The sequence below is a fragment of the Primulina eburnea genome, chromosome 3, assembly GCF_022965805.1.
Source record: "Primulina eburnea isolate SZY01 chromosome 3, ASM2296580v1, whole genome shotgun sequence".
NCBI lineage: Eukaryota > Viridiplantae > Streptophyta > Magnoliopsida > Lamiales > Gesneriaceae > Primulina > Primulina eburnea.
In genome coordinates, this window is record NC_133103.1 from 10,244,211 (window position 1) to 10,267,456 (window position 23,246).

At 34.7% G+C, this 23,246-nt stretch overlaps 4 protein-coding genes and 1 long non-coding RNA gene across 7 annotated transcripts; 2 read left to right on the plus strand and 3 right to left on the minus strand.

Moving 5' to 3' along the window:
• Positions 1 to 1,802: 1,802 nt before the first annotated feature.
• LOC140826218 (chlorophyll a-b binding protein CP29.1, chloroplastic-like) lies at positions 1,803 to 3,319 on the minus strand. Its single transcript, XM_073188411.1, has 2 exons — positions 2,769 to 3,319; positions 1,803 to 2,401 (listed from the first exon to the last, which is right to left on the minus strand). Exons 1-2 carry the CDS (start codon positions 3,273 to 3,275, stop codon positions 2,036 to 2,038), a joined length of 873 nt encoding a protein of 290 aa, XP_073044512.1. The 5' UTR covers positions 3,276 to 3,319; the 3' UTR covers positions 1,803 to 2,035.
• On the minus strand, positions 3,156 to 6,528 carry LOC140826217 (E3 ubiquitin-protein ligase AIRP2-like). Of its 2 annotated transcripts, XM_073188409.1 has the most exons (6): positions 5,960 to 6,527; positions 5,352 to 5,502; positions 5,077 to 5,143; positions 4,703 to 4,937; positions 3,866 to 4,079; positions 3,156 to 3,464 (listed from the first exon to the last, which is right to left on the minus strand). In XM_073188409.1, exons 1-5 carry the CDS (start codon positions 6,022 to 6,024, stop codon positions 3,869 to 3,871), a joined length of 729 nt encoding a protein of 242 aa, XP_073044510.1. In that variant the 5' UTR covers positions 6,025 to 6,527; the 3' UTR covers positions 3,156 to 3,464; positions 3,866 to 3,868. The 2 variants fall into 2 exon arrangements, with proteins under 2 accessions (XP_073044510.1, XP_073044511.1); XM_073188410.1 differs by lacking the exon at positions 3,156 to 3,464 and having other exon boundaries at positions 3,869 to 4,079; positions 5,352 to 5,545; positions 5,960 to 6,528.
• LOC140826219 (uncharacterized) lies at positions 3,785 to 4,752 on the plus strand. The gene is made up of 2 exons (XR_012116795.1): positions 3,785 to 3,921; positions 4,002 to 4,752. It is a non-coding gene; the product is annotated as an uncharacterized lncRNA (long non-coding RNA).
• A 5,884-nt stretch (positions 6,529 to 12,412) lies between the features above and the next one.
• Positions 12,413 to 14,891, plus strand: LOC140826220 (probable flavin-containing monooxygenase 1). Of its 2 annotated transcripts, none has more exons than XM_073188413.1 (5): positions 12,413 to 12,969; positions 13,066 to 13,315; positions 13,388 to 13,563; positions 13,657 to 14,015; positions 14,533 to 14,891. In XM_073188413.1, the coding sequence occupies exons 1-5, from the start codon at positions 12,532 to 12,534 to the stop codon at positions 14,888 to 14,890; spliced, it is 1,581 nt and encodes a 526-aa protein (XP_073044514.1). In that variant the 5' UTR covers positions 12,413 to 12,531; the 3' UTR covers position 14,891. The 2 variants fall into 2 exon arrangements, with proteins under 2 accessions (XP_073044514.1, XP_073044515.1); XM_073188414.1 differs by having other exon boundaries at positions 12,414 to 12,969; positions 13,078 to 13,315.
• Positions 14,892 to 17,002: 2,111 nt separating this feature from the next.
• On the minus strand, positions 17,003 to 23,066 carry LOC140826221 (protein root UVB sensitive 5-like). The gene is made up of 15 exons (XM_073188415.1): positions 22,897 to 23,066; positions 22,735 to 22,794; positions 20,840 to 20,997; positions 20,609 to 20,709; positions 20,068 to 20,126; positions 19,798 to 19,844; positions 19,641 to 19,719; positions 19,492 to 19,564; positions 19,000 to 19,089; positions 18,540 to 18,599; positions 18,331 to 18,444; positions 18,051 to 18,111; positions 17,859 to 17,977; positions 17,406 to 17,498; positions 17,003 to 17,303 (listed from the first exon to the last, which is right to left on the minus strand). The coding sequence occupies exons 1-15, from the start codon at positions 23,034 to 23,036 to the stop codon at positions 17,073 to 17,075; spliced, it is 1,485 nt and encodes a 494-aa protein (XP_073044516.1). The 5' UTR covers positions 23,037 to 23,066; the 3' UTR covers positions 17,003 to 17,072.
• Between the last annotated feature and the right edge of the window lie 180 nt (positions 23,067 to 23,246).

Genomic DNA, 23,246 nt, shown 5'->3' on the forward strand with positions numbered 1-23,246 from the left:
GTTCGAAATTTTCAGGTACCCGAACTGTCGGATAGTACGGATTTAATTTCGTGTTCAGGCAGCAATTTTGCTACTCAAATTTTTTGGGTACTGACCCGAACTCGACCCGACGCTCAATCATAGTGTGAACTAAGAGTGTAAACGAACAGAGCATGTTCGTGAGCTTTTTAACCCAATTCAAAAAATATTTAATTCGTATTCCAGCTGAACTCGAACATCTTTAAATTTTTTTTGAGGCGAACTCGAGCATTAATTATATGTTTGATATTTTGCGAACCGCTCGCAGACTTTAATATTTTATTAATTTAATTATATAACAAGTAAATAAATTTGAACAATAATTCAAATAGTTCGCAAACATGTTCAAATTTTTCGAGTTGAACTCGAACTTTAATTTGAATAGAATTTGAACCAAAAATTCTAAAATTTTCAAATTTCGAATCGAGCTCGAACTCGATAGAACTAATTCGAGCCGAATTCAAGCCATCAAATTTTCATAACATTCGACTCGCTTCAGTTCATTTACACCTCTATTGTGAACTCGATGGCCAACGTTTTTAGACTTTCAATGCACCATGAGAACGAATCCTTCGTGGTAGGATACCTAAACGGTAGCATCAAACATGGGTATGATACATTGTAGCAAAAAGAAAAAATATAAAAGATGTAAGGATATAAACATGTTAGAAACAGATTTGAAATTCATGATTTTACTTATCTAAAATAATAAAAATACAATTGAAATCACTGATTTGAAATCTATCAATCCAAATGACATATTAACGAATAAAATCGAAAATCAATGGAGTTCAAAACCCATTTTCAATGGAAATTTCAGATGCCCTAAAATGAAATCTAAAAATTAGAAAGAACTTCAAATCCACAATTTTAACGTTATCAATAAAATACATTGGATTGATTTGAATTATAAACTTTATATCCATAAAACACAATTGAGGAATTGAAGCAATTGAAAGCTTCATCTTCATTGTATAGAGGTGGGTTCTCAGAAGATTTATTATTGAATTTCATCCGGAATAAAAACAATAGGAAGTCGGGCTTCTCGGTTAACTCGACCCTACTCCTGTTGGCAGTGCCCGCAAGGGTCGATCCAACGGCTCGGATTTTTCCGAGTCATTTTTTTTACATGGAGGTGGGCCCGGATAACTCATGTGGAGTGATCCGGGCCGTTCATTGCCGGTGCAGGCACTGCCTGCACGGGCAGGGTGAAACAATCCGGACTTCTCGGAGTGCCTGCACGAGCTTACGAGGATCGTGCATCATGTTGATACGATACCGATGAGTCTTTTATTAACAGAATGAGATATGATTATAATCAATTAAAAAATTTAAGCCAAACATTATAAAAAACAAAAATTATAATCATTTAATGTTTTAAACATTTTTTTACTAATATCTCACGTCGAATGTAGATCATTAAATTTAATAAAAAATAATTAGTAAACTCAAAATTACAATACCTAATAAGTAATTCTTTTGGATATTAACACTCTAGAATTTATAATTAAACATTGATTATTTCTTTGAGAGTCATCATTACAAAAAAGATAACTTAAAATTAGTCATCATATCAATATCGATGAGTAATATTAAAAGTTAGGTTGAAGTAGATGATTCTTACACTAAGAAATTTAAGGTTTGTGAAAACCATTTATATTTTGCCGACGCTAAACATTGATTTTTCAAGAGATCGACAACGCTACAAAAATTTCGAATGTTAAAACTAATAAAAAGTAAGACAAACTTTTTGAGATGTATTCTCTTGGTTTTATAACAAAACCTTCCGCAAATAAAGATGTAGCGTTGTACTCATTTATCGGAGTTCACGTTACACGGGACATGCGTGCATTTAGTCACGTTGCCTAGAGATACAGAATTATATAAGTTATCGACACAAACAGAAGTATTACAATCTTTACAAGACAACAATAACCTCGTAATTGGGATTTAATACACGAGGCACTGATTAATTAACTGGCTTATAATACGTAAATATATAGAGTGGTCATAGAGCTCAAGAGAAAAGTCCGAAGGTGTCGAAAATGGTGGTGTGGAGCGGGTCGCTCAAATGGGTGGCCCAGTTGTTAAGTGGGCCTTTGCCCGTGGCAGCAGCCTGCACGGCGAAGCCCAAGAACCCGAGCATGGCAAGGCGGGCGTGCTTGATCTCAGCCAGCTGGAGGGTGGCCTTCTTCTCCGGGTCGGATGCGAGGCCCAACGGGTCAAAGTAGGATCCACCAGGATACAGCCTTTTCTCCGGGTCGAGCTCGGCGTTCCTCTGGAACTCGATGTACCCAATGAGCAACACCTCAATCCAGATCAATGTGGACATGGAGAATGGGAGTGGTAGCCCAAGATATGAGGATCCGTCGACCAACTCAACCTGGTTTATTCAAAGGTTTATAAATAATTATGATAAATTTCAATCAAAACAATATGGCTAAGACGCTAACCTATTTCTTTTCACATAGAACATGCACACACGTGATATAATTGAATATACCTAATTTTTTATATTCGTTAAAATTATACTCAACTCAAGCATTTTGTCAACGAACTATCAAATTCATCGACTATTTTTGTCCGAGTATATTTGTTCCAATTGAACCTAAAACCTGAACCCGTCTCAAACTACTAACTAGGGATGTGGAATGAATGCACAATTCACCCATTTCTTGGTTTGAAGAATGACAATTAGTACAAATCATTTGCAAAAGGATAATCATTGGTATTTGTAAAAAACTTCTTACCTTTCCAGCATCTTGCCAGGTAATACCGGTGAGCCACTCAACAGTGATGGCGCCAAGAGTGGCGAGCATGGCCCACCTGCCGTGGATCAGCTCGCATTCCCTGAACCTCTGCAGCCCGAACACCTCGCTGTAAGGCTGAAACGGCGTCGATTTCACGTCGGCGACCTCGGTTCTGGTCCCGATAATGTCACCGGCGGGGTTCTTGGCCAGGTTCTGGTCCAGCGAGTCCAACTCGAATTGCAGGTATTCAGCGGGCTTGCCCAGACCAAACGGGTCGAACCCGTAGTCTCCGATGAGGGACCCATCGAGATAATCGGGAGATGTGGCGCCGGGAAACCACAAAGGCCGATCAGTGGAGAACTTCTTCGCGGGTTTCTTGGCGGCCGCTTTCTTTTTTTTACCGAATGAGAACGCGGCCTGAACCCTGAACGAGCCGGAGCGGGATACAGGGAGGCGGGTGCCGATGAAGGATTGTGCCGCGGCGGCGGTTGTGGAGGCGGCGGCCATTTTGCGAGGAAGATAGAAACGGAGTTTTGAGTTATGGGTGCAGGAAAATGTGGCTGAGAGGATATAGAGCAGGTTCTTGGTAGGATGGAGAAACGATAACCGTTGGATTCTGGGAGTGAATCCATCTGAGAGTGGTGGGAGCCTCGGCCTTATCTGATTCTTATCTGGTCGTACACGTAGGATGGCTTCCTGTGGTTGACACAAGTGCTGGAGATTACAAATTCAACATCTTTATCTCAAACTATACATACACCAAGTTTTTTTTAATTATTTATCTTATCACACTATTATTTATATATATCTACTTAATATGTACATGTCATCACAAAATATATTATATCTATTCCTAGAAAATTTTCTCAATCGATCAAATATAAGGAGTTCTAAAAAAATCGTCAGAAGTGGAACATTGGCGAGGATATGATGGTTCAATTCAATCCACAATTAAAATCTTATATATGAAGCAATAACGCAAGTTGAGTTGCTGTTTACAACTACTACATAAAGAAATACTTACAAACGAACTTCATATATATATACACATAAGAAATGTTTGAAATCTACACAAAGAGTAGGCACGCCATGCTTACAATTCAAGGAAAATGAGGGTCGTAGGAAACCATCATCGGATTGGGTACAATTAGAGGTAGCTTGTCGATATACAAGAATAATCTCTTCAGATTTTCTCTAGCAATGGCTGATAAATCAACAATGTCGCTTTTGCAGGTGTAGATCCAAAGCTCCCCGGAATTCATTCTCTTCAGACTATCCCGACAGAATGGGCACGACTGGGATCGAGAACACCTGTGAAACGGAAGGAAAATTTCAAGAAACTGAAAGCACGATGAGTCGAAATGAAACGTGTCAAATGGTGTCTCCCATTCTCCTTGTTTTGTGCAAAAGACCTGATCTTCTAGAGTCTTGAGTCTAGATCATTCGCCCAGGGAACTTGAATTTCGGGTGTAGGGGACCAAATCACAAATTCGAAATCTTCTATTAGTATTTCACCAATTACAATGCAGTCAATTATCAGAAATTTCTGTGGAGGTAAGAGTTATTTTGAAGAGTTAGAGTTCATCACCCTTGTATCCACATAGCTCCGACCCTTGTACATCTGTCGAATTTTACAGCCTCATACTTTTTAGGCATGGCAACCAAAATTCTTGCCGTCTAAAAAGAACCTGGTATTTTTACATTGTTATCCCAATTACTAGTGTGAGTGAAGAACTCTTGGGGTCATTTAAACTCAATTTCTTGACACCGAGTCTTAAATACAACCATCGATGAATCCCTCGACAATTTTTATCACCGGCAAAAAGAAACCAAGTGGAATGACAAATATTCATGAACACTTCATATGATCAACCTGAGCCGAAACTTGTAACATAAACAATTTATGTAAAAGGAAGGCACAATAATGTATTTACCAGTTATTGTAGCACTTGATACACAAAGAATGAGTGCAACTGGGCAGGACAACCTTGGTATTCAAATCCATGCAAATATCACATTCTTCATCTCTCTCCATTTCGATTTCAGACAGCTTGCCTTTGCTCATTTCATCGCTTTTCCTGTACTTCGTCCCACAAATCTCTCGTTGTTTCCTCTCTTCGACATCAGTTATTCCTCTTTGAAGTTGCAGCAAAGACGGGAATATCACACCTACCAAATTCATACCAGACATGATACATTTTTCGAGCAGAATGTCCGAACATAAGAGAGAGTCCAAAAGGTAATACTCAATATAAAAAATTTTCTGGACATGGAAATAACGTAATGTCGAAGCTTTAAACACCCTCACCATAAAACTCCCGTAAACTAGCTTTCCGTTCGTGGACTGACATGGTTGTCTTACCATCCTCGTATGCCTACAGTTACCAACGTTTCATCAATTTTAACAACACAGCATGATGCAATACATACGAATCACAATTGAAGCATACTCATAAAATTTTGTATCTTTTTCATAAAAGAATTCTAATTCTTGCTCCATCCTCAACATATCAAATCCATACTCATACCAAACCGCCCCCACATGAACACCCATTCATCGAATTTTCTAAGGCCTGAGTGTACCTTGTAAATAAGGATCCTAATCAAACCAAGTGCACCAGCAAGGTGACAATCAGTCCATTGAACAAGGAAGAGGAAAACATGGGCACAAGGGCTGTAAGACAGCCGCATCTGCAGGCAGGCACCGTCGTATTCCCCCGGATAATCCGAAGCCCTGTATCTCAATTAAACATAGAATGCATCCAAAAATAGAGCATCTATGTCACCAAATTCAAACAAACTTGCAAGAAAAGTAACAGTACAAGCAACTACACCATTGACTATCTTTAAAGTTTAAAAAGGTGGACGCCTATGATGAGTACTCAATACTCGAACGATAAAAAAACAATCACCAATCTTCTGAATGTTGAACAGTTGCTTTTCTTGGGAAAAACAAGTAAATTATTAACCCATAAATGATAAATCCACGAAAAAAAACCCATCGTATCGTGTCCATATCATAAAATTGGCTTCAAATTTGGATTTTAAATTAGGCAGCTCGCGGTAATTTCTTTAAAAAAGGGTCCAAACACAGAAAAAAAAAAGAAGAAGAAAGAGCCCCCACACAAAATCAACAAAACTAAAAGACAAATAATGCAACAAATCTATTATTCAGGGAATGAAGCACATACAGAGTGTTGGCATGTTGAATATCAGCTTCAAGCGATTTGAGAGAATCTTTGAAAGACTTCCTCATTACCCTCCACTCTTTGTTCTCTTACTCCCATTCAATACTCACCAAAATATTTAGTTTATCCACTTTCCAAACCACAAATTCCTCATTCAAAAACACCACATAAACTCCCCCACCATCTCCAAGACTCCACCTTTTTTCCACATAAAACCTAAAACCCCTTCACAAGAAACAAAAGAACACCAAACTCGTAAAACCCACGAAGAAAAACGACGTATCTTTAAATTTTTTGTTTATTTAGGAAGAGAAAAAACCGGAATTTGGTAAAGGAGCAAGCTTTAGAACTGGGGGTTTCTTGGGAAAGGGACTAAAGAGCTCACACAACAGGCAAGGCAATGGCACGCTCATGCTTTTTTCGCTTGGACAACACGCTTCAATTGCGGGTATTTGTTTCGATGAATTTAAGGTCTTTTGATTTTGTGTTATTATTATTATTCTTTTAAAAAAAATTATTTCTTGTTTCGAGTCGAGGGAGGAGATTGATGAAGTAATGCGTTTGGTGGATGCCGTGTGTATCTGCTTGGTAATTAGTATTTATTTATCATGGCCATTGTTTGATTATTTCAATTAAAAATATATATGCTAACAAGCTTCACATTCCATCTGTCCAATAATCTTTTCAAATCTAAAAATATTAATATATATGTTGTACTAATTAACCATGAGTTTTAAGTTATTGTATATAACTTGGTTTTCTACTCAAACCATTTGGATCGGGTCCATTTATATGAATATGTGTCACTATAATATTTGTACACATATATCTGTCGATGTTTGGAATTATTCGAGGATGTAATATAGAAAAAACCAATATTTCAGCTAACTATGTGCATCACATACCCTGAAATTTAGTTGAGTTCCGACTCTTCTTAAAATGTACGTCTCTTCCTCCATCTTCTCATCTCCTTTTGCCCCATAACCATGTGTCCAAAATCCGCCGAATAATAATCTTGCGAGAAGATGTGTTTTCCTAGTTCGTTACTTGGGCAAAAATTCAAGACTTATATATAATCAGAATACAACCGTGGAACACAAGCATTTATAGCCTTCTCGGCCATTGCTACTTGGTTAATTTTACTTTGACAATGTCATATTTCATCTATATAGTTTTTACAAATTATTCTACCCTCTTTGATTATAGGGGTGCGTATGACTAGCCATGTTTTTTTTAATAAACAAATCAATATTTGTTGCTTAATTCATTTGAATCACCGGAGAATCTCATCCCCTTCCCCGAATAAATCAGCCCCATTTGAATTTATAATATATCTCTCTAGAGTAACTATTGGGGTGGTCTAACATGTTATTTGATAGACAAAAAAAACCCGTTAAATTTCTCTATAATTCTCGTATAAAATATGACAAAAACTTGTGTAAGACGGTTTCACGATTCGTATTTTGTGAGACGAATATCTTATTTGGGTCATCCATGAAAAAATATTATTTCTTATACTAAGTGTATTACTTTTTATTGTGAATATCGGTAGGATTGACTCGTCTTACATATAAAGATTAGTAAGACTGTTTCATAAGAGACTTACTCGTAAAATATTAAGCATCTAACTTTTTAATATATATAATATATACACACACATTGTATACCAAGAAACATGTGTGAACATTCGGTTAATTCTACCAAGTTTTTTTTAGGCTAACCAAATCGAATATATAGCTAAAATCAAATTAACCGATTTTTTTAAAAATAAAATAAAAAATTAACAATTGATATCAGATTTTTATCATAATAATCAAGCTTATGCATAAAAAATTAAAGATAACAAAAAATATGTAGAATATTAAATATTAATATTAAACAAATTTTATAAATTAGATGTAAAGTTTAATAATAAAAAAAATCAAAATGTAATCATATAATAATTTAGTTAATCGATTTTTTAACGAAAACCGAAACTGATCCGATTTTATCGATATTTTCAAAATTAAAACAAATTTTTCGAATCAACCAAATCAATTTTCCGGATTAATTCATTTGAATCGATTAATTTGATTTAACTTATATAATGCCGACTCTTACCAAAGACCACCAATATCAATTATTAAAGGGTGAAACCCATATTTGAACATCATCAATAATGCCAACGCTATATTGTGTTTTTAAACGGTAATCCAAATCGTTTGTGATTTGCCAACCATATGGTTTGGCATAAACCTTTCTGGAGAGACGTTACTTATAAAAAAAACAAAAACTTGTGTGAAACAGTCTCACGGGTCGTATTTGTGAGACAGATCTCTTATTTGGGTCACAGATTAAGATCCATGAGACGATCTCACATGAGATCCACTCTATAAAAAATAGTCCACACTCCATCATGACTTCAAGTAATTATAATAGTTGTATTTTAATAACACGTTTTTTTATATATATATTTCACATCAGATTATTTTTATTAGTTATTTAATGCAATTAAATAACCATGAATAAATGATTTGTCAAAATTAATAAAATACTCACTATATCTTAAAGTTTTGTATTTTCACAAATTATTTTCTTAACTATTTAATCAAAGTATAGACTATAATCTCACAAAATCACAAGTCTAAATATATAATAAATAATAATAAAGAAATATCTTTCAAGTCAAAGAATAGATACATTGAATGAGTGGGTTTAAAAATTAAACGTGTCATCAATTGCATCGGGAATAATCATCATATAAGCACTCGATGCTCATTTTACAATTCTCACCAGCATATAATAAAAAATTGCTGAATTAATTACACACAAACGTACAAGCATTTTTTAAAATTTTGTATTTTAAAAATAATTTTTTAACAAATTGTCTAAATAAAATAATTTAAATTGAATCGCGCCGAACCGGTCCCAGTCCTAGGCCAGTACCGCCGATTCCATAACCCGTCCTTAACCGGCGACGAGCAAGCTGGTTAAGGATTAGGATTTTCTAGAACTGGACCCAGCCCCAAGCTTCAAGCTGTAATTAGTTAGGTATATCATTTTATTTACATTTTAATTTATGTAACCTTACTCTATTTTATACATAAAATAATGAAAATTTCATTAATACAGTGAACTACATATAAAACTTTTAAGTAAAAAAAAATTGTCACTAATCTGATACGTGCGTGATATATTTGGTATGATTAGTCAAATGGCAAATTGAGTAGGTCTCAATTTTAAAAAAAAAAAAATTGAGTAGGTCTCTTGTGAGACGGTCTCACAATTCTTTATCTGTGAGACAGATAAACTCTACCGATATTCACAATAAAAAGTACTACTCTTAGCATAAAAAATAATACTTTTCATGGATAACCCAAATAAGAAATCCGTCTCATAAAATACGACCCGTGAGACCGTCTCACACAAGTTTTTGCCATTAACTAAACTATTGTGATTTACCCAATCCACAATTACGTTCATTAAAATTTTTGTGATCCCGAATGGTTGGAACCCAACATGTGCTAGAAATTCAATTTTAATATTATTATTCTAAAGGCAAAAACTTATGTCAGATGGTCACACGGGTCATATTTGTGAGACGGATCTCTTATTTGGGTCACCCATGAAAAAATATTACTTTTTATTGTGAATATGAGTAGGGTTGACCCGTCTGATCCGTGAGACAACATGAGACTCACTCTTATCTAAAAACCCATGACGGGGTTGGTTATAATCGAATACCCAAATTTTCAAACCGACAGGATAAACCTCCTCAAAAGATAACATATTTTTGCCAGGAAAGCAAGGTCTTGTTTTCGAAATTTAATATATATTTGTTGTTGTGTCATAAGAGAGATGAATTAATTAATAATCGAGATTGAATAAGAAAAGTATACAAAAGCAAATGGAATATAAAGGAATTTAAATAAGTAATAAGCATGTGCAATATTACATTCTATAATAATAAATAAATACACAGTCAATGTTCTTTAAAAGATATCACGGGTCAAAATTTCCAAAACAATATTACTTTTTTTGCCCTTTATTATCTAGATGGAATATTTGGAATATAAATTTAGTTTTTTTGATAATGTCTAAATTAGTAAGATATTTTAAGTAATAAACTATGTCTACATCAACGATAACAATTCCCACCAAATATCTTGCAAAACTAATATATTATATATTGTGCGATTCCAATATATGTTACACAAGTGGCAGTAGATTCATTTTACTTTGCATATTTTAGACTAACATACACGCATCTAATAAAATATATTATCCCGACAGATCTCGCCACAATACCATTAAAAGTTTTCCATTCTTCAAGGTGGATATTATTTAAATATGTCGGGAAGTATTAATTGGTTTTTTTTTTTAATTTTTATGGAAGATGGTTGAAACATGACACTTTTGTTTTTATACAATTTAAATGGTCGAGTTATGGAAATCATTCGGTATAATTTTTGATAAAGTGATAAAATCAGAATTTATATTTGATATCAAATTCAATGTTATATGTTCGACTTTATAAGTTGTAACTTGTAATATAGTCCAATTATTAGGAGCTTTATCATTGAAAATAATCATTTTTGTTAGAAGAGTGGAGAAAATGTTACTGTATGATAAATGTATGCAGATGAAAATGTATATATTTTATAAAAATCGGGAAGTGTCTTATGGTTACTTGTGAGGGATGATCATATTACTCACTCGTCCTTTTCAGTTAAAAACGAAGATGAGAAGGAAAATGAGATTGAATAGAACCACATTTTTGGGAGGGTAGATAGCTGCTATTGATGGTGATGTAGTAATTATATTATAGTTTCTTTTGTTTTCGTTGTTATATTGATGATTTAATGATATACAGATAACATTTTATAGTATATGTAATTAAATACTGGTTTCAGAATTTCTGTGTTATCGAGTTTTGTTATTTTTAAATTTTTATTTGGAGTTAGCGTCGATATCACCGGGTCCGGACATTGGGCATGACATATTATCAAGCATATTAATTATATGCATATATTATTTAATAATGTTGTATATTGTATAAAAAAAATATATCTCAGAAGCGTGTAGTGTTTTGATTGATTGCTTGGTTTGATTGATTTAATGAGTTTAATAAACGAAATGAGGCACAGAACGAAGGAAACGAAGCGGAAATGTGAAGCAAGGTGTTTTTATTTTATTTTAATATTATTATATTATGTCGATATGAAATTTGATATATTTATTGATTATTTAAAACTAACAAAATGTTTATACTACAATAAATAATAAATAAAAAATAGATATGATATTGTTATTTTGAACTTTAATTATTTTAGAACTCAAAACAAATGGTACGGATCTTATTGTAATTTTCTTAACATCTTCTAAGAATATTTTTATTTCGAACGTTACATCTTTCTGACGTATGAAAAATTCTATATACTATTAAGAGTTAGTATCATGTGAGATCATCTCACGGGTCATAATCCGTGAGACGGGTCGATCCTACCCATATTCACAATAAAAAGTAATACTTTTAGCATAAAAAGTAATACTTTTTCATGGGTGACCCAAATAAGAGATCCGTCTCACAAATATGACCCGTGAGATCGTCTCACACAAGTTTTTGCCTACTATTAATTGTTTATTTCGAACGTTACATCTTTCTGACGTATGAAAAATTCTATATACTATTAATTGATGTATAGTTTTTCCAAACTATTTATGATATTTTATTTTTTAGTTCAAAAATTTCCTTACATCCCCACACTTGTGTGTGTTGATTTTCGATTTGGTGAATGGTCGACAATTTGTACACGAATATCATCGTCACCAATATGTTCTGAAAACACTGCTTTAATTAATCTATGTATTTCGAACATCCGCATTACATATAATTCAAATTTTCACAAATTTGATTTTATATGGTAAAATTGATTTTATAATATTTATTCTTATAACGTAGGTATAATTTGATCATCCTCACAGTTTTTTTGAAGCCATGAATTTCAATGGAGATATATATCCAATAATAATCTCGAGTAGTTTTTTATTTAAAAAATAGCCGATTAACATTGTTAGTTGAAATGAAACTTAAAACATGTAAATTATTTATTTTGATGGAAATATGGTGTTGAATTTTAGTTTTTGATATTGCATGATGGAAATGTTCTAAATTTTAATTTAAGCATTAATATGTTAATAGTTCTATATTGTTAAAAATTTTGTTCATTGAAAAAAATTAATAATACTCATCAAATTCGAAAAAAATGATACGGTTTTTCACGTGTAAAAATTTAATATTGTAATTTTTAATTGCAAAATTATTAATTTAACATAAAAAAAATTAAGACGTTTATATTATTTCATATAAAACTGTGTGAATAATTTGGGAAAAAAATGGAGGAATCAGAGGAAAAACAAAAAAGTAAAGGAGAGGTAAAAAAGTGAGAAAAAAAATGCCATGTGCTTGCCGCCACTGCAGGGGACGCAGGTCCAAAATAAGGCCAGCCCGAATCAAGTTCTTAGGTGGAAAATCTTTAGCTTTTATGATAGCCGCGTAAGAAAATTTCTTAGTCAAAATTTCCAAGATTTCATCAATGGAGAAAAGGGTAGCAATCATCGGAGCAGGACTAAGTGGCCTTCTTGCCTGCAAATGCGCAGTATCCAAAGGGTTCAAACCCATTGTTTTTGAAGCGAAAGATCAAGTTGGTGGGCTCTGGACGCAAACCATCGAGTCCACCAAACTTCAGAATGCGAAACCATCTTTCCAATTTTCTGATTTCCCATGGCCGGATTCTGTCAAAGAAATGTTCCCCCACAGCTCCCAGCTTCTGGAGTACATTCAATCTTATGCTCAACATTTTGATCTGTTGCAATATGTGAAATTCAACAGTGAAGTGGTTAGTATTGACTACGTGGGGGAGTCTGAAGATGAGATTCAGTCTTACGAACTGTGGGGTGGAGATGGAAAGGCTTTCGGATCCAAAGGGAAATGGAATTTGAAAGTTCATCACACGAAGGAGGATTCGACGAAGGTAATCGTTCTGAATTGTGCGCAATTTGATGTTATTGTTGTGTAGATAATCAAGAATAGTGATAAACTGCGGGCTGAATTTGTGATATTATACAAGCTATGTTGGCAGGTGTATGAGGCTGAGTTTGTGATACTGTGTATTGGAAGATTCAGTGGATTAGCAGACATCCCGGAATTCCCCGAAGGCCACGGCCCGGAAGTGTTCTCAGGGAAAGTAATCCACTCAATGGATTACTCAGCCATGGACAATGCAAGTGCTGCAAATTTCATTAAAGGAAAGAACATTGTGGTCATAGGTTCCGGGAAATCAGCAGTCGACATTGCATTCGAATGTGCTCAGGAAAATGGTACAAAAATTCGATTTGTTTCGTTCATCTAATGCGTAAATGATTGAATTTTAATCGATACTCGGTGATCAGGGATCGAGAAACCGTGCACTATGATCCAGAGAACCATTCATTGGATGCTTCCTGATGCGGAACCATGGGGAGTTAACTTCGGTTATTTGTTTTTAAACCGATTCTCAGAGCTAATGATTCATAAACCCGGGGAAGGGTTCTTTCACAACATCTTAGCATTTCTACTTACACCTTTGGTAATCCTTCGACCAATAAAACTTGTGCTGTTGATAAATGGATTTCAACATTCATAATTTATGACTAGTCCATGTGCTTCTTTTACCGTGTAGCGATGGGGCATGTCGAAGTTTGTTGAGAGCTACCTTAGATGGAAACTTCCCTTAAGAAAATACGGGATGATACCGAAGTGTAGTTTTGTTGATGAAATATCTTCTTGTACGATATTTTTCCTACCGGATAAGTTCTTTGATGGAGTTGAAGAAGGGAGCATCGTTTTGAAGAAATCAAAACGTTTTAGCTTTTGCAAAGAAGGTTTGCTAGTCGATGGAGAGGTCGATCCCTTGAAAGCGGATATCGCGATTTTTGCCACGGGCTATAGGGGTGATCAAAAGCTCAAGAATATCTTTGCCTCTCCAAATTTCGCTAACATCATCGCAGGAACTCCCACCTCATCAGTTCCTCTGTATAGGTAATGTTGCTTATCTTAGACTGTTGAACCAAATGTCATTGAATAACTTTCTTGGGACAAGTATATATTAATAAAAGCCACAGGATTTTACGTGGAAAATACTCCTGAAATTGAAAACTTTGTGTTCGTTTCAAGCGTTTGGGTTCTTTTTGTTGAAATTATTTAATTATCTTTGTCATTAATACTTTGTTTCAACACACTACACATACTTGATACTCTGTCACTAAGTATAGCTACAATTATCGATGGGTGTTACTCTGAGTGTTAAGGAACTTGATTCCCCTTAAGCTGCATGTCAAGTTCCACTCTTGTGAATAAAGAAATGTATACTGGGAAAGCTTCTGACTATAATAAGGTCGTCTCTGCTCAACTCTGGATTAGTTTGGCCAACGTGGCTCTGAGAACACGAGGCCTATGCCCCCGAAATAGAAGCTTCACTTTCCCTTAGGGTTTGGCAGGGACAATTGTATTTCATTTTATGATTTATTGACTCCTAGACTCTGTTGGTTTAATGCAGACAAATGATCCATCCAAAAATCCCTCAACTAGCAGTAGTGGGCTACTCCGAGTCGATCGCGAACCTCTACACATTCGAGATGAGGTGTCAATGGCTCTCATTCTTTCTTGATCAAAAGTTTCAATTTCCAAGTGTGAAACAAATGGAAAATGATGTCAAGATGTGGGAGAATCATATGAAGAAGTATGCCGGCAACAATATGTACAGAAGAGCTTGTATTGCCAGCACTCATATTTGGTACAATGATCAACTCTGCAAAGATATTGGGTGCAATCCAAGAAGAAAGAAAGGGTTCTTCAAAGATTTGTTTGAGCCTTATGGAATTGCAGATTATAAAGGATTAGATCCTAACTCGTAAATTTCGCCTATCAGCCCAAAATATTTGCTTTATCGCATAAATGGCAATCATTGATCAAAATATACGACTATAATCAATCATGACTATTGACGAGAGATTATTTATGTAGCAATAATCATGACTCGTGTGAACAATAATTTCTACTTTGTTGGGATTATCAGGGTGGTTAGGTATTTGACGGAGCATTTCATCCTACCCCTGCAGGCACTGCCTGCAGGGGTACATCTAAGGGTCATAATTTTTTCTGGCCCAATTTTATTTTTTTTTAATTTTTTTTTTCCCCATGAGGTGGAATCTCAACCACTCATATGGGGTGTGGGCACTGCTCACACACCCATAATCGAACTAACCGTATTTGACCCAGCCAAATCAAAAATTCTGTTTTTGATTTATATTTTCATCAACTATAAACACATAGTCCCACAGTTGAGATTATATCTAATTTAATAATATCGGGTAATTTTCTGATTAATAAAAGAGTATAAAAAAAGAATGTTTGAGTTTTTTTAGGATATATTTGAGTTTTTTTTTTTAAAAAAAGACGAATATAGCATATTTGAGATTATATCTAATTTAATAATATCGGGTAATTTTCTGATTTATATTTTCATCAACTAAAAACACATAGACCCATTGCGATCACCTGGACTCCCTTTGCTAGTCTACAAGATATTAATTTCACCTTATATAGCATAAACGAATGTCCCGCCCTAATAATGCTAAAAAGTTACTTCTTGTGTAATTTTAGCGTTAAATCATGAGTCGCGTCTCCATTTGGGCAAACACTTCAAAAAAATTTTTTTAAAAAATTTTAAAAGTTGGTTTAGAATAAATGTGTATGGACGACTCCATAAAAACCTTTTTAAAATTAAAAAGTCTTTGGAAACCTTTATCTATTATTCTAAAAACATCAAAAAGTAACTCTCAAATATTCTTTAAAAACTATACTTGGAGAAGAGCTTTTTTAAAAAATAGTTTCATAAATTTTTTTACAAAAAAATACATATTTTCACTTATAAAACACTAAAACGTTTTTAAAATATTTGTTCCAACTCTATTTTGGAACGAGGTCCATCCCAAAGGATATGGTCACACCGGTTTAGGTGTTGGATAGGCGTACCGTAATCATCTGGTAGTAGGAAAGATAGTATGGAGGAATTTCTGGTACCAGCAATCTGGTGCTTGTCTCCCCAGACTTCACATACTTGTCCTTTTCCAAATCAGATACGCTCCTGTATAAATTATGTATGCTCCCAAGACAAGTATTACAGCCCAAGAGAAACTAAACCCTTCCTAGTGGAAGGGTGAGCAGACTGTATAAAATTATAATAATCTACTTCATGCAACATCTATATGTGATATCATGGACCATAACAAATCTTTACAAAATTGGAAATGTAGCGCAATGAACGACATATTGGAGCATTAAAAGGGTATATTTTTAATTTACGTAGTAATAAACGTGGGCATTTTCTTTTAAAAGATGTAAAGTTTGTATATCCAAAATGCTGCATTTCCATTTCTACAAAATGCCCAAAAAACCTTTGAATAATCTCGATAATGGTCCAGAAGACACAACAACAACAAAAGTAGAAGCCGCTAAAGTTCATTTCTTTCTCTTTTTGCACATGCGAGAACAAGTAGAGGGGCAACAGAGCCAGAAATTTGCGTTAGAAGGGGCAAATTTAAGAATCCAAATCATATTTTTTGTATTCTATATGTAAATCTATAATAAATATCATAATGGAGGGGCGAAAATCCAAAATTCAGATCCTAAAAAGGTAGCCTGGGTGTCATAACCTTGTAATTCAATCACACCCCATGGAGGGGAACTTTACCAATATACTGATGCAATGGATAACGTACTTTCAAGGATGATTGCGAAAAGGCAGCTGCCTCTTTGAAAAGCAAGATGGTGTTAAAAAAACAGTGCCTAAGGTCTTCTTGAAGTTGGAACTCAGCTTCAAAGGATAGAAAAGCAGATTAGGAGCAAGAATGGACCCAGAAACTTCATAGAAGTAGGGTGCAATAGGATGAAAAACAATAAAATTCACGGGGTGGAACTTGAATTTTTTAAAATACTACGCATAAGTCGATTTTTGTTTGCGCGTGGCGCCACTCTATGTTCAGTTGTTATCAGGAGTGTTTTCAGATCGCCCTTTTTGAATTGCAAGCCAACGGATCACAAAGTATGGTGTTCCTGTACCAAAATTTCTTTCGGCACCTTTAAATTTATTTGACTTGTATCCCATTCAGATGCTTCAAGTTGTAGCAGGAAATCATCAAACCTAGCATTCAATTCCACCAAGCTTTGCTCGAGTTGATGGAAAGCATCATCTGATTTACTCCAGTTTTGATGGAGCCAGTAGGACTGCCACACACTTCGCAACACTGATACACTTGTAGCTCCTTCCTGGAGAATAAATTAGCTTGATAAATTATTGACATCGTTAGAAATTTGTATGCAATCCTATGGCGGTATATAACATATATATATATATATATATATAAATACCTTGAAGGATACAAAGACCTCAAATTCTGTTCGCTGTTGATTCAGAACAAGTAAGTAATTCTCTTCTGCGTAAAGTTTAAGAAGGATCCTCAACTGTTAAAACAAACGGAGAAAATCAACCATTTGAACTCTAGCATAACATTTGCGATCAACTTGATCATAATTCTACAAATATAAGTTCACACTGGCGTGGAGAAATTTATGTTGGACTGAGATAAATTAATGCTCCATCTGGATTGGAGGATTCAATCTCAAATTATGAATAGTAAATCTCAAATGATTTCATGGAGTAAGAATTGAAATGGATCACTATGATAAAAAAAATAACTCAGAACAAAGGGATTTGGAACATTTGTGATATTGACTACTGAATGATTTGAAATTGTTTATTCCAAATCCCACGATCCAAATGCAAATTAAGAGAAATTGACCACTGAGAAAATAATATCATACCATGAAGCCACGTCTATTGCCAGTAATCATCTCTTCCAAGGACACACCAAATATAATTCTTGGTTTTATAAACCTTTCCCATACTAATATATCTTCCATCTTGTTACAGTAATTGATTCCTGACCAGAAGGAAGCTTAATTTTTTTAATCCAGATAAAATTGCCTAAGCGGGTGACATAAGAATAAGCTTACCTGGAACTTTACAGTGCAACACATGCGAATTTACCAGTATACGAGCACGCTTAAGATTTATCTGCCAGAAAATGATGAGTAAAGAATTTAAATGCAACTAACCAATGAGAAAAATTATGAATATTTCCTTTTATTAGTCTCCCTTATTTATGGCACGGATACTATAAAAGCCTTTATCGATCTAGTTTAAGGAGTTCGGACATAAAAAATACATTTTATGAATTTGCAAAATATATAGACTTGACCATCTCTGCTTTAGCCTGGAGAAAAAATTACTTACTGTATTGAACCGCAGAACAGAGAGGGACAAATAGCGCAACCAAAGGTGTAGTAGCCGCATGCCCAGCCAAGTTAATGCCATCACAGGATATGATGACGAAATACCAGGAGTATCCTACATTTTATTTTAATTGAAATGAATGAAGAATGAATTTTGAAATGAGTGGAGATTGATATCAAGATAAATTGATATCCAGGTATTCTACATACCAAAGCAAGTATGCCTAGACCTAGTCCAACTAGCTCAGCAGCTACTTCCCAAACTTCTTCCTGCCGATTTTGGCACAAAAAAGAAAAACAAAGAAAGAAAAATGAAGTGAAATTATTCTGTAATTGAATTAGTTCTGTAATAGTAGCATTACCTTGATTTCTATAGTTTAGCACAAGGCACAGTTATTATAATACATAGTACAACAACTTCATAACAATTGAATTTCCCCACAAAGTTATCAAAAAATCTTAGCATAGGTAGTTTCCAGAATCTTAAAAGGTCTAAAAGATTAGTGAAGTGGTATTCAACCCCCTCACTCTTCAAATAAAAATATACACCAAACATGTAAACAAAATCAGAGACCGATAAAAAGATGCAATAGAGGACCTCTGCAAAAACTTAAATCAACAATCTAAGCCACGTATTTCTCGGATAGCAAAAAACGTCATCGCGACCTACCTTCGCAGAGACCTCTCCCAGATTTCCTGAGATCGCAAAATGGTTTTGTATAACCCGGAATGATGGATCTCTTAGGCCCCTCCCAACAGCCTGTACAGTCAAGTATAACATTGGACAAAACAACAAAGCATATGATTTGTTTGGACGTACTCATGAAAATAATTTGAGCACACATTTTTCCCGGTCTACAAGTATTGAATATCAGTAATCTATATTGTGGTTCTTCGTTACATATGGTAAAATTTTATAGTTCCAGAAATTTTGTATACCGTATCAACTGTTCGACAATTATAAACATCAAAATTATGTCTTCAGACTAACTTAAGAAAACGTGGAAGTATAGGAATCAGCTTTCTTCTAAATGGGTTCCTTTTTTCAAAGAACAAGCTGGGCAGAAAAATTCTTCCAAAACTTTTTTGTACTGGAATAGGGATGCTGAGATTTAATGAATAATAAATCGGGTCACCTATAAAAAAAATTAAGTAACTTTACCTTGGCAAGATTACCAACCGATGCCAACGGCAGGAAATAAGCAGGATATAACTGGGTGCTGAGATCAAAGATGCTGCAACAAGAGTTCACATTTGCATCATAAAAAATTATGAAACAGCTCTTAACACTTGAAGAAGTAGAATTCAAACCTTCCTGCGCTACCAATGAAGTCTGCATACAAGCGCCATTGTTTAGGATCATTGTCAAAAAGATTACCAAATCTTCCACCTGAAAATAAAGAAGCCATAATCACTCAAAATTTCATATCAGCGGTGTCCTTTCTATGGCGACAGTAGATATCCAGACCAATGAATAATCGACCAACAGCACCAATGCCATCCTTAGACACCCATCTGCAAAAACAAGAACATCCTTACATTAGTACATGGAACCCCAGCATTTTAAGAGAATAAAAGTGTCTTCCACATCCTTCAAAAATATTGACCACAGAAAAAAACTTTACCAATAGAGCAGGGCGATTACCATGACGGGCACATAATAAATTAATGTCTAGACATACGAAAGTAAAATAAAACTGTAAAAAACAGCTCATTTACTAAGAATCATTAACCATACCTGATTGTGGCAGCCGCCGCCGCCGCTGTGGATCCTGAAAATGACCCTAATCCAACAGCCTGTATTAACACCACAAATTTTTGAATGGTGAACATTAAGTGCACTAGCGCAGAACGCCAGTAAAAGTTGACATTTAACACCAATATTTTAATTGAGAAAGAAAAATTATTTGAAAAAATGCTTGATGCTATAAAATAATATATGAGCATCATAAATTTTACACCATTTTAAGAAAGAATGCAAAGAGTTTACCCATAGCATCCTCCATATATGCAAGGAAAAATTGCCCCCTTTATTTTTGTTTAAGAGTTGCAAAGTTAGACCCTTTAATGCATTAAAAGGAATATGAAAATTGAAACAAAGCTTCTGTCAGATTTTCAAGATATAACAAGTTCTAAGCTCTACTATAATCCAACTAAACTTTTTCAGATTTGGTGATATTCCATATACTAATGAACTAAAGAAGTCTTGAAATGTTTGCTGATTATTGACTAGGTGACATACCCAAGCCGAATTTATGGCCTGAATTAGATTCACGTGCCTTTAAAAGACTGGAAGTCACCAGTGTATGACAAATCCATCCCGTCACATTAGTTGGGAACTGAAGCAATATGTAGTCCAAGTAATCATCTGAAACAGAATCTGCAGGACAACTCTAAATATTAAATTAAACATGTTGTAACACCCAAAAAGTTCGCATAACCATGACGAGACGTGAATTGTGATTGAACTATGACATATAAGTGGCACTTAAAAGGTAGAGATATATCACCAGGGAAACCAGCAGGCAGAATGAAGTCCTTAATAATTGTTGGAAGCCAACATAGTCTTGTGTCATGTTCCACGAAGGCCGAATCTTGAAATACACTAGTTTCAGGTACACGTTCGCAAAGGATTGTTCTAATCCTTGAATCACTCTCTATGATATATCTGATTAAGTATACATTTATACAAATAAACCGTTCGATCAAAACACAATTACAAAAATACTCTAAAACAATGGCAAGCTCAACTAATAAGACTTTCAAGCTAGTACCATTAAGCAGTACTATCATCCCATGTTACAAAAACAAATAAATTATTATCTATTTACATACAACCAATTGCTAATCAACATGCAATTACCTAACCATGCCAGCTAAACTTGCTAGACTTTCAAGAGTTAGAACCTTTAGGAAGTATAATTACGACACAATTACAAAAAAAAAAATTGAACCTATTTAGACAGCAAATTTCTAAATCAATAAATACTATCAATGCAAGCTACACTTACTAGCCTTTAAGCATTAAGTACCATTTAGAAATACTACTGCCACACTCATTGAAAATACAAGAGAAGATATATCTTTGTACAAAAACAAACCGATTGCTTAACGTAATGACCCAAGTCTATATTTGAATGAATTATTAATGGAGATATGATTAAAAAGTTATTAGTTAAGCATTTGGGATCCACCGAATTTAAAATGGACATCCCAATCTACTTCAGATTATATTATCCCGAGAAATTCAACTAGACGATGGAGATTATAGCACGTGGCAGATAAGATTGAGTTCGGATCTTCTTAACTAGTCCAGATGCAGCCTATAAATGGAGACTGATTTCATTTGTTTCTTATACCACTTTTTCTCGGTTGCTCTCTCTCGAGTTCTAGCCATATAACTTAGGTTTTTAGACAGTTTTTAGGGCCGTTTAGTGTCAGGAAGCTTAAGAGTTAGTGTTGACTCAAGGAAGGGTCGGCGAACGAGGACATGCAGATTGAGACCGTCATCAATGGGCTGACGACGGACGTATGTATAATCCCAAAGTCATAATTAAATAGAGATTTAAGGATCATTAAGAACTTTGAAGCATGTTTAGTGATTCTGGATCTTGCTTGAAAGTGATTTCAGTATGTTGTTATTGTCTAGGTTCAAACAAGTAGATTTTCTATCAAATTATTTTAGTGAGGTACGTGAGATACTGACTGAGATATTCAAGCATAGTATATGCCCTTATATGTTGCATATTTATCTGTTGTATGATACATGTTTTAATGCTTTGACATATTATGCATTACATATCACGTTGAACCTGATATCTTTTGAGATATAACTCGTTTGTTGAGACCGTTCAGCCTTGTTCTGTATTGTGAACGGTTGGGTAATAGAGCTACAATGTCTGACGGGGCCCGCAGACTTTGATGTCCCTAGACATTGTAGGTACACATTTTAACGATGACTGTGAGAGGCAAAACATGTCCAAGGCAAATCAGAGACTACACATTCATGCGTCTCTAAACTGAGCATGAAATTTCTTGATTTGATCCTTGATATCCGAGCATATTGCATTTTACATGCACCGTATCAGTTTGTACACTCGTATATTCTCGTATTAATGATTGTTGCTCACGTCCTTGTTTTCATCTTGGACACTGGATTCAATGGGACAATTCTTAGGTTGGACGGTTCAGACTGTCAAGACAGTGGCTAGCCAATATTGGTTGTATTAACGTTTAAAACTCATATTATTACTATGATTTCGTTTGAGGTATAAGATTATTAAGTTATTTGGTTTATGTAATTTAATTGATATCATAAAATTTAATCACTAAATCAACATGGAATTACAAAACTTCTGAAAAATCGATGCAATCTAAACTTATCAGGCTTTCAGGCAGTGGGCACCTTTTGGAAGTCCCATTTCCATATTTTTCCAGTAGAGGCAGACGTGGTAGACTTTCCTCACTGCAACCAATCAGAAAATTCACAAAAATCGGACTATATATACAGTTGAATCGGAACTGAAACTAGTTCTAGCTTGAAAATCTGAAGACATTTACTTCTTACTTTGAAAACTGGGGGCCCCCTGCTCCGGCGGATGGAACCGGATAACAGGACACCCGGAACCGATCAAATCTCGCCGGTGATGACTTTCTCCCGCAATCACTGAAGAAATTTTGGTGACAGAGTCGCAGAGGTGAAGCCATTTTTTTTTAAAATTTTCTATTATATTTTTGCCTTACTTTAGTTAAGAAGACAGTGGATGAGAGAGGGACGTCAGTACGAATCCACGTCACGCACTTTTTTTTAGCTATGTATGAATAATCGCTAACCCGACCACGGTTCTCTTGAAATCGGGAACCAAAACCGAAATATTATAACAAAATCGTTTATAAAATTTTTTTAAAAAAATCGTT

Excerpts from the sequence above, each read along its gene's own strand:
- LOC140826218 (XM_073188411.1), bottom strand. The coding sequence starts at position 3,275 with ATGGCCGCCGCCTCCACAACCGCCGCCGCGGCACAATCCTTCATCGGC. Across the intron at positions 2,402-2,768 it reads CCTGGCAAGATGCTGGAAAG|GTTGAGTTGGTCGACGGATC; the intron begins GTAAGAAGTTTT and ends TGAATAAACCAG.
- LOC140826217 (XM_073188409.1), bottom strand. The coding sequence starts at position 6,024 with ATGAGGAAGTCTTTCAAAGATTCTCTCAAATCGCTTGAAGCTGATATT. Across the intron at positions 4,938-5,076 it reads TAGTTTACGGGAGTTTTATG|GTGTGATATTCCCGTCTTTG; the intron begins GTGAGGGTGTTT and ends TGAATTTGGTAG. Across the intron at positions 4,080-4,702 it reads ATCAAGTGCTACAATAACTG|GTGTTCTCGATCCCAGTCGT; the intron begins GTAAATACATTA and ends TCCGTTTCACAG.
- LOC140826220 (XM_073188413.1), top strand. The coding sequence starts at position 12,532 with ATGGAGAAAAGGGTAGCAATCATCGGAGCAGGACTAAGTGGCCTTCTT. Across the intron at positions 12,970-13,065 it reads CGAAGGAGGATTCGACGAAG|CTATGTTGGCAGGTGTATGA; the intron begins GTAATCGTTCTG and ends ATATTATACAAG. Across the intron at positions 14,016-14,532 it reads TCATCAGTTCCTCTGTATAG|ACAAATGATCCATCCAAAAA; the intron begins GTAATGTTGCTT and ends GGTTTAATGCAG.
- LOC140826221 (XM_073188415.1), bottom strand. The coding sequence starts at position 23,036 with ATGGCTTCACCTCTGCGACTCTGTCACCAAAATTTCTTCAGTGATTGC. Across the intron at positions 19,720-19,797 it reads TGTTGGTCGATTATTCATTG|GTGGAAGATTTGGTAATCTT; the intron begins GTCTGGATATCT and ends CTTTATTTTCAG. Across the intron at positions 17,978-18,050 it reads GTTGCACTGTAAAGTTCCAG|GAATCAATTACTGTAACAAG; the intron begins GTAAGCTTATTC and ends CCTTCTGGTCAG.